Genomic DNA, 9,712 nt, shown 5'->3' with positions numbered 1-9,712 from the left:
GACAAGCTGGCATTCACTGTCTGCCAGACAGTCTGTCTCCAAATTTGAGAAACTGTGTCAAGTTTACAACCCCGCTGTTGTCATACCAAATGAGAACCAACATCCAACGCCTGTTTAGATGCCAAATCATCAGTGTCTTTCCCAACAGTAGCAGAGAAGAACATGGAGTGGCTATGACAATTTGAGGCGGCTAATTTAGCAGCCTCATCTGCCATGGCGTTACCCATACTCACACAATCTTTCCCCCCAGTGTGAGCAGCAACCTTCACAACAGCCAAAGCAGAGGGCAGCATCATAGCCTCCAAGAGATCTAAAACCATAGTTCTATTATGAATAGGACTTCCACAAGCATTGTGAAAACCCCTATTTCTCCAGACACCACACCAGGAGAGACAAACCCCTATTGCATAAGCAGAATCAAAGAAAAGTGTAACCCTTTTCCCTTCTCATTTTACAGGCAGTGGTTAGTGCCTAAAGTTCAGCCTTTTGAGCTGAGAAAGTATCTGGTAATGGTTGATGTATGTGAGTGGTTCTATCAATTGTCACAATACCAAACTCTGCATGTTTCTTCCCTGTAGTTTGTTCTATATATGCAGAACCGTCAACGAAAAGCCCCAAGTCAGCATCATTCAGGGCAGTGTCAGAGGTCAGGCCCAGCCTTTGTCATGGTGCCCCGTGATTTTGTTTTAATCAGGTTCTATGTAATGTGGACTGAGTGACTTATCTGTATGGTACTGTAGAAAAACCCAGTTCTATCCCCGTATACGGGTAGTAGAACCTAACATAGGATGATATACCCAACACAGTTCTATTTTCTCTAACTCCTCTTCTTCTTTAATTACACTTCATTTAATCACTAACCATGCTACTGTAAATGGTTCCACATATGTGTGGTAAATAACCACAATTGGTTTCAATTGTATTTTAACTTAAGTACGGGTATCTCCCTGTCTCCTCTCTTGTGGATGTAATGGAAGAGTAAACTCACATGTCTTTCCCAATACGCAATTTGCAAATGTATCCCTTCTTGTACTAGTCTTAAAGACTTGTTGTCTATACCAGTCTAGATTTATTTCAGCACATAGAAATTCTTGATATTGACTAGCATATATCCATTCACTGTTATCAAATACACTCAACTCATACAACAATTGTCCCACACCAAATCTATAATCCCAGCAATTGTACATATATCAAAACAAAACCAATGTCTTCCCTCAGGTAAGAACACCATACACAACCATTCTTTAAAAACCTGTGCCTTCCCTCAGGTAAGGACACCATGCGCAAATAACACTTTCAATCACTTGTCACCCAGTACCTCAGTACTGACTTGGTTCATTCTAATCTATAACCAAGTTCCTCACACAAGGTTCCATTAGACCCTCAGGAATTTCTAACTATTACACCTGGCATTCTGTGTTATTTATCAAATATACATCATATTACAGTGCTTTTTCTAATTTCAGACTTTTGATTTAACAGGCGTCTGCTTAACTTATAATTTGATGAGCTGCACAGTGGGACAAAGATCATCCAGACGCAGTGGTCACCAACTCCTGGCAAGCTCGCCAAATGTTGGGTGGTCCTTTGCATGGGGTGATGTAAGTTTCCTTCAACAATCAGTCTTCCAGATAGATGACACAGGAACCTTGGTATAAAACTCTTTAGTAATAAAATGCAATTGCAGACAGCGATTCACATACAGAATATCTCAGTAGTCTATAGTAAAGATCTGTGGGGCGAAGCAGGAGACAACACTCTTTATACTAGTTGGTGTGGATAACCTACCGTCAATCATACCTTAACATTGTTGCATTGGATTAGATACAAAGTATCTAAGATGAGAAAAACATGTCTGGACTGTGGTTTCTCGCTCTACTATAAGCCATCAACCACACCTGTGTAGTCTCAGGCACTTTGCTACTTTCGGAACATCTCGGCCTTGAGGCTGCATGACTATCAGCAGGTGCAGGCAGTTCTCACCCTGAGAACTAAAGCAGTACATCTCCATTACCCAGTACTTTTCCATCATTGCGAATTGTAAGCATACAAAGGTTATCACATATATACAGTAATCATGGCATTGGTGTAGCGCCATACCTGACCCCCCCCAGGGTAACCCCCAACATTGCAACCCAACTTCTTACAAGTTCTGTTAAATCCAACGATATAAAAGGGATCTCTATTGTTGACAGAGATATTATCATAAGTCAGCTTGCAGATGACACCACCCTCTTTTTGAAAGATGCTGACAAGATTCCTAGAGCAATCGATGTGATAAATATATTTTCCAAAGCATCTGGTCTTTGCCTAAACCTTAATAAGTGTGAATTGTTTGCGGTTAGACTGTGCGATACCCTCTATATACAATATTCCAGTCAAGGAAAAAGTAACATACCTCGGGATTACCATATCTAAGGATCAACAGGAAAGATGCTCATTAAATTTCATACCTATTATTGAAAAAAAACTAAAGTTGAACCATTGATTGCAGAGGGATTCATCCTTGAAAGGTTGAGTTTTGCTTTCTAAAGCTGGAGGTATCTCCAGACTTACTTATGCAGTGGTTGACCAGGTGCTTTTCAACTTCATCTGGAAAAATCGTACACATTATATTAGGAAATCTGTCATTATGAACTCATATGAATATGGTGGTCTCAATTTTTTTTTTTTTCTACTTTGAATAATACTTTTAAGATAAATTGGGCTAAACATTTCTTAAAGAATCCATCTTCAATTTGGAATCTCATCCCTCATATCTTCTCCTGTTTTGGTGGCCTCAATTTTGTTACTTTGATAACTATAAAATTGATAAGATTCCTACAACATGATCTGCTTTTCATAGACAAGTATTCTTAACGTGTTCGTTAGTATATAAACAATTTCTCCCCGCATAGGTATTTCATTTGGCACAATAAGGATTTTTTGTATAGAAACAAGTTAATTTTTTAAGAACTGGTTTCATAATCCTATCCTGCTGGTGAGTCAAACTTTTTAATGCAGAAGGATTGTTACTCAATTATGAGGAATTTTTATCTCCTTACAATATCCCTGTAACACCTAGAGAGTTCACTATAGTCTTTGATGCTATTCCATCTGGAACTCTCATGTTGTTTAGAGGCGTAGCCAGACATCACCTTCTTGACCTACCCTCGCTTAATCCAGTTGACTCACCAATAGGAAAAATGTTTCTCCTTGCTCCCTCAGAACAACAGATCTATACGTGCTTTATTTCAAAGGGATATTGTATCCATTCCTTATGTCAACTTACTGGAATACATTGGTCACTAATATCTGTTGGGAAAAAATAATGGTTATTACCACACACATACCTGCTTGTTAACGAGGTCAAAGAGGTCTCTTTCAGAATGATCATTAAATATGACCCTGTGAATCATTACCTGAAGAAACTTAAAGACATTAACATTGACTGTACTTTTTGTGTTGAGCATCCAGAAACAGTTTGGCATTTATTTTGGCATTGTCTGCATGTAAAAAAAAATATGGAAAGATATTCAGTTTTATAATTGTTAGTATTCCTGATGACTTTTGTTTGTTATGGGAGAATGTGCTGCTCGGTTTCCTTAACCATAATAAGGATAAAGAAAAACTATTTTACCTCATAAATCGAATTGTGCTAATGAAAAAATTTCATATTCATAAATGTAAATTCACTAATAAAATTACACTCTTCCATGTTTTCTATAAGGAATTGGAGCAGTACATTAAGACCATTCAACATTCTTCAAATAAGAAAGCTGTTAAAACAATCAATATGTGTGTTTCTTTTAAGGTCTTTGTATAATCTGTAATTTGTTGTACCCCCTAGCATATGTTATTATTATCTATTTGTATACTTCTTGTATGTATACTGGTTTTTCTACATTAAAGAATGTCCATCATTACATTTTTTTTGTATCATTATTTTTTTAATAAAAAAAAACGGAAGAAAAGATAAGAGTTGTTTAGCAACAAAACCGACGTGTGCAACTATGGGGCAAAACAGACGGGGTTGGCTTAGATTATTGCCAACGTGTAAACTATAATTTGTCTCCAATGTTTATTGAAAACATAAATACATTTGCACAATGAGCACTTGTCTCTCAAATAAATTTTTACAGTTGTTGGTTAGCTAGCTAGGGCTTTTTTTTGCATATTAGCATTGACATGAAATCAGTCAAAATACCTCAAAACAAGACACGGTATCAAGAACAAGATGAAACTAGCTACAATGAGTCATGATGCCATCTATTTTGTGAAGTCCACCAGTCCCTCCTGCAGCAAAGCACCCCCACAACATGATGATGCCACCCCTGTGCTTCACGGTTGAGATGGTGTTCTTCGGCTTGCAAGCATCCCCCTTTTTCCTCCAAACATAACGATGGTCATTATGGCCAAACAGTTCTATTTTTGTTTCATCAGACCAGAGGACATTTCTCCAAAAAAGTACGATCTTTGTCCCCATGTCCCCATAAGTGTATGTGAACTTCCGACTTCAACTGTACTGTGGTACATATGCCACGTTCAAAACAACTGGGAACTCTTAAAAAATACAAGGTCAAATCATGACGTCAGTAATCTTCATGTCGGAAAGTCGGAGATCTAGAAAGAAGCCCGAGTTCCTGAGTTTGAATTCCGAGTTGGATAACTGTTCAAAACGATTTTTCCCAGTCGGAGCTTGTTTTTTTCCCAATCCCAGTTGTTTTGAACCCTCAGAAGTCGGAGATTAACCTCTCCCTCAACGTCAACAAAACAAAGGAGATGATCGTAGACTTCAGGAAACCGCAGAAGGAGCACCCCCCTATCCACATCGAAGGGACAGCAGTGGAGAAGGTGAAAAGCTTCAAGTTCCTCGGCATACACATCACTGACAATCTGAAATGGACCACCAACACAGACAATATGGTGAAGAAGGTGCAACAGCGCCTCTTCAACCTCAGGAGGCTGAAGAAATGTGGCTTGTCACCCAAAACCCTGACAAACTTTTACAGATGCACAATCGAGAGCATCCTGTCGGGCTGTATCACAGCCTGGTACGGCAACTGCACCGCCCTCAATCGCAAGGCTCTCCAGAGGGTTGTGCGGTCTGCACAACGCATCACCGGGGGAAAACTACCTGCCCTCCATGACACCTACAGCACCTGATGTCACATGAAGGCCAAAAATATCATCAAGGACTACAACCACCCGAGCCACTGTCTGTTCACACAACTATCATCCAGAAGGTGAAGTCAGTACAGGTGCATCAAAGCTGGGACCGAGAGATAGAAGCTATTTTTCAATCTCAAGGCCATCAGACTGCCAAACAGCAATCACTAACTCAGAGAAGCTGCTGCCTACATTGAGACCCAATCACTGGACACTTTAATAAATGGATCACTAGTCACTTTAAACAATGCCACTTTAAATAATGGCACTTTAATAATGTTTACATATCTTACATTACTCATATCACATGTATATACTGTATTTTATACCATCTATTGCACCTTGCCTATGCCGCTCGGCCATCGCTCATTCATATACTTATATGTACATATTCTCATTCACCCATTTAGATTTGTGTATATTAGGTAGTTGTTGAAGAATTGTTAGATTACTTGTTAGATATTACTGCACTGTCGGAACTAGAAGCATAAGCATTTCGCTACGCTCGCATTAACATCTGCTAATCAATTGTATTGTATTGTGACCAATAACATTTGATTTGATTTGATTTTGATTTGAAGAAGGGGCAGGGGTGACAGGGGTAGCTATAGCTAGCCATACACTTGGGTGCACGGAACCAATGAGATGTTCGAGAAGACAGGCTACAGGCTATGTGCACACTGCCCACAAAATGAGGTGGAAACTGAGCTGCACTTCCTAACCTCCTGCCTAATGTATGACCACATTAGAGACACATATTTCCCTAATATTACACAGATCCACAAAGAATTCAAAAACAAACACGATTTTGATAAACTCCCATATCTACTGTCTACTGGGTGAAATACCACAGTGTGCCATCACAGCAGCAATATATGTGACCTGTTGCCACAAGAAAAGATCAACCAGTGAAAAACAAACTCCATTGTAAATATAACCCATATTTATGCTTATTTATTTTCCCTTTTGTACTTTAACCATTTGTACATCGTTACAAAACTGTATATATACATAATATGACATTTGTAATGTCTTTGTTCTTTTGGAACTTCTGTGAGTGTAATGTTTACTGTTCATTTTTATTGTTTATTTCACTTTTGTATACTATCTACCTCACTTGCTTAGGCAATGTTAACATATGTTTCCCATGCCAATAAAGCCCCTTGAATTGAATTGTTCGAGGGGGGAGCAGGGGTGTTCATTAATGTACCAATGGAATGCTTGAGGGGGGAACTACCGAATTGCGGGCTGCAGTTGCACACTATTGGTCAGATCTCAGGTTGGCAGGATGTCCATACCCCAGTGCACTGTTTGCCGGTTTATCGATTTGTTGTGCAGCCCAATCAGCCACGCAAAACGGACTTGAGTGACAACAAATCTGCCATAAATGATTCGCTTTCCATACACACACACACACACACTCACTCCTTTCGACACACCCACTCGCCTATACTCTCGGCCGCAGTTAGCCATACTTGCGAAATCCCTGCTGTAGACTATTTGTCTGAGTGAGTCACAAGCACTGGAAATGAAGATAATTTAGTAAGAGATCAGTTCTTAAAATGGGCAATTCCTAATCAGAAAAACTGAAATAATCGCAGATATAAATGGGTCTCGAGCTCGGCAAAATAATGGCACGTCGTTGTTTATTATGACGTCACGGCTACCATAGCTACGGGGAGCTTTGCAGCTGTTCTCCGAATGAATACAGTCAAATGCTACTAGCTAGCTAATCCACTCACTGAGCCTGAACAGGAGCCACTAGCTGAGCAAACCATGGTAAGTACCCTGCAATATGATCAACATAAAGTTGGAATTGAGCTATATGGCTAAATGCAATATCGTATGGGCGAAAGAGTAACGTTAGTCAGTTATCCAAAAAGTGCGACGCGACTAACTTTAACGTAGCTTTCTAACAGTTAGCTAGCTAGGGTTAGTAACGTTAACGTTAGCTACAGTACAGTACAGCCTGTACCTGCCAATACGGTCTGTACCTGGAAGGGCATGCTGATTGTCATTCATGTAAATAATGAATTACGGTTGTTACTGTCAGAACATAACTTTATAACAAATAATACCATGTATTTTCTGTCAAGTAAGGTTACGCATAGACAAGCTATAGCTAGCTAATAACAGTGACAACGTTTCAAATGTTATGGACACATTTTTAACTTGTGATTGGTAATCAGTTATCTAAACTAACAAGTACGGCTTGATACCATATTACTGATTCCTGCAGTAATAAAGTACCCCAAACCGTTAAATACATTCATCCTCCAAGCTGAATACAGAATCACCTGTGACACGTGTAGTCTCTCAATTTATTTAGCTAGTCCTAATTCTTGTTGCCTACTCAGATTGCATGTAATCTACAGTGATTGTGACATTAACTATATCACAAGGATGTGGCTAGAGAATCTGCTGTCTATTTAGTTGGCTGGATCAAAAAGTGCAGTGAATAAGAAGACCTCTTAAGCCTCCCTCAACACTGGAAGAGTCTTCTTGCTGTGCACATGTCTCAACTGTCCAATCAAAGGTGGTGTGAAAGTAGGCCATGGCAAGAGGCTAACAGTTAAATCTGTGCTCTTAGTGCTTCTTGCCTCCTGCACACAGAGCTCGGGCTCGTCTTGATTAATCTGTGCCATGCCAAACCCAATCACACCAGGGCGTTTCGTGATTGGCTGAGGTTGCCCGCGGCCTCTGGCCTCGCATTATTTCTGCCCTGGTGTGTTGGCTCTGTTATGCAATAATGTGCTTTCAGGTAACCCTGTTAACAGAACAGAAGTTGTTTGTAGCTGGACCACCTGCTGTTAATTATGTTTGAACATAATGCCTTGTTGCCTAGGTTCTTATTACATTACATAGCTATAACCTAAGTACCAACTTGTACTGTTTGTCATGATGTCACCTGACCTGGATGTGTGATGCACTGCAGGGTTTGCTGTCGATTCTGCGAAGACTGAAGCACTCTCCGGACCAGGAGGTGCGGTTACTGTTGCTAGGGCTGGACAATGCTGGCAAGACCACCCTGCTTAAACAGCTAGCCTCAGAGGATGTCAGCCACATCACCCCTACTCAGGTAAATGTACTGATATACACAGGATTAGGGAGTAATTGAATACATGTAATCAGTTACATATTATCTTATTAGAAAAAACAGTACCTGCAATCAGTTACGTTACCATTAAGAATATTGTAATCAGATTACAGATACTTTTGAAAAACTAGATGACTACATTGATTACTTTTAAATTCAGAAATGATGTAGCCAATAAAAAATAAAATGTAAAAAAATGCAGAGACCACTATGATGACGCACCAAATGCATTTGATGGATCCTTTTTGTGATCTTCTAATGCCTCTTAAGGGGAAAGTAATCCAAAAGTAACAGAAAGTAAACATATTACATTACTGTGTTTGGGTGTTCCAAAATATACATTACTGAATACAATTTGACAGGTAACTAGTAACTGTAATAGATTACATTTAGGAAGTAACCTGCCCAACCCTGGATATAGACAATAGCATAAACACAGCTCAGACACTCATGAAAGCATAGTTACACATGCTCACAGTGATCACAAACTGTCCAAAGCGTTGCATTAATGGGCACTCTCCTCCTCTGTCCACAGGGATTCAACATAAAGAGCATGCAGTCCCAGGGATTTAAGCTAAATGTTTGGGACATTGGAGGCCAGCGCAAGATCCGCCCGTACTGGAGGAACTACTTTGAGAACACAGACGTACTGGTGGGTCCAAAAAGTATTCTGACCACAAATAAATGGAGACAGAAAGCTTTATACGGTTGAACCTATCTGTCACTAATACTCTCCTCTGTCCATCTTCGTCACAGATCTATGTGATTGACAGTTCAGACAGGAAACGCTTTGAAGAGACCGGTCAGGTAAAGTGTCACCAGTCTGTAAAAATGCACAATATTCTATTCAGCTGTCTTCTGATATCCCTATTTTGATGCAGTTATTGATTGAACCCCTCCCCCACCCTTCTCTTACACATACACACACACACACTCAAACACACAGGAGCTAGCTGAGTTGATGGAAGAAGAGAAGTTGAGCATGGTGCCACTGTTGATATTTGCCAACAAGCAGGACCTGATGACTGCGGCTCCTGCATCAGAGCTAGCTGAGGGCCTCAACCTGCACACCATCAGAGACCGGGTATGGCAGATCCAGGCCTGCTCTGCAATTACCGCAGAGGGAGTACAGGTATAAAACACACATCTACGGTGGTTTAGACATTTTTGCAAATGTATTAAAAAGAAAAAACTGAAATATCACATTTACTTAAGTATTCAGACCCATTTCTCAGTACTTTGTTGCACCTTTGGCAGCGATTACAGCCTCGAGTCTTATTGGGTATGACACTACAAGCTTGGCACACCTGTATTTGCAGATCCTCTCAAGCTCTGTCAGGTTGGATGGGGACGTCGCTGCACAGCTATTTTCAGGTCTCTCCAGAGATGTTTGATTGGATTTAAGTCCGGGCTCTAGCTGGGCCACTCAAGGACATTCAGAGACTTATCCCGAAGCCATTCCTT

General features: G+C 40.1%; 1 protein-coding gene across 1 annotated transcript; it reads left to right on the top strand.

Moving 5' to 3' along the window:
- Positions 1 to 6,825: 6,825 nt before the first annotated feature.
- Positions 6,826 to 9,386, top strand: LOC120020995 (ADP-ribosylation factor-like protein 3). Its single transcript, XM_038964659.1, has 5 exons — positions 6,826 to 6,930; positions 8,087 to 8,230; positions 8,784 to 8,900; positions 9,005 to 9,055; positions 9,195 to 9,386. The coding sequence occupies exons 1-5, from the start codon at positions 6,928 to 6,930 to the stop codon at positions 9,384 to 9,386; spliced, it is 507 nt and encodes a 168-aa protein (XP_038820587.1). The 5' UTR covers positions 6,826 to 6,927.
- The last annotated feature ends 326 nt before the right edge of the window (positions 9,387 to 9,712 follow it).

The sequence above is a fragment of the Salvelinus namaycush genome, chromosome 26 (genome assembly GCF_016432855.1).
Source record: "Salvelinus namaycush isolate Seneca chromosome 26, SaNama_1.0, whole genome shotgun sequence".
Lineage (NCBI taxonomy): Eukaryota > Metazoa > Chordata > Actinopteri > Salmoniformes > Salmonidae > Salvelinus > Salvelinus namaycush.
This window is presented reverse-complemented; position numbering and strand designations above follow the sequence as displayed.

Bases quoted from the DNA above. Each gene is read 5' to 3' on its own strand.
- LOC120020995 (XM_038964659.1), top strand. The intron at 8,231-8,783 runs GTAAATGTACTG...CTCTGTCCACAG, and splicing joins GCCACATCACCCCTACTCAG to GGATTCAACATAAAGAGCAT. The intron at 8,901-9,004 runs GTGGGTCCAAAA...TCTTCGTCACAG, and splicing joins TTGAGAACACAGACGTACTG to ATCTATGTGATTGACAGTTC.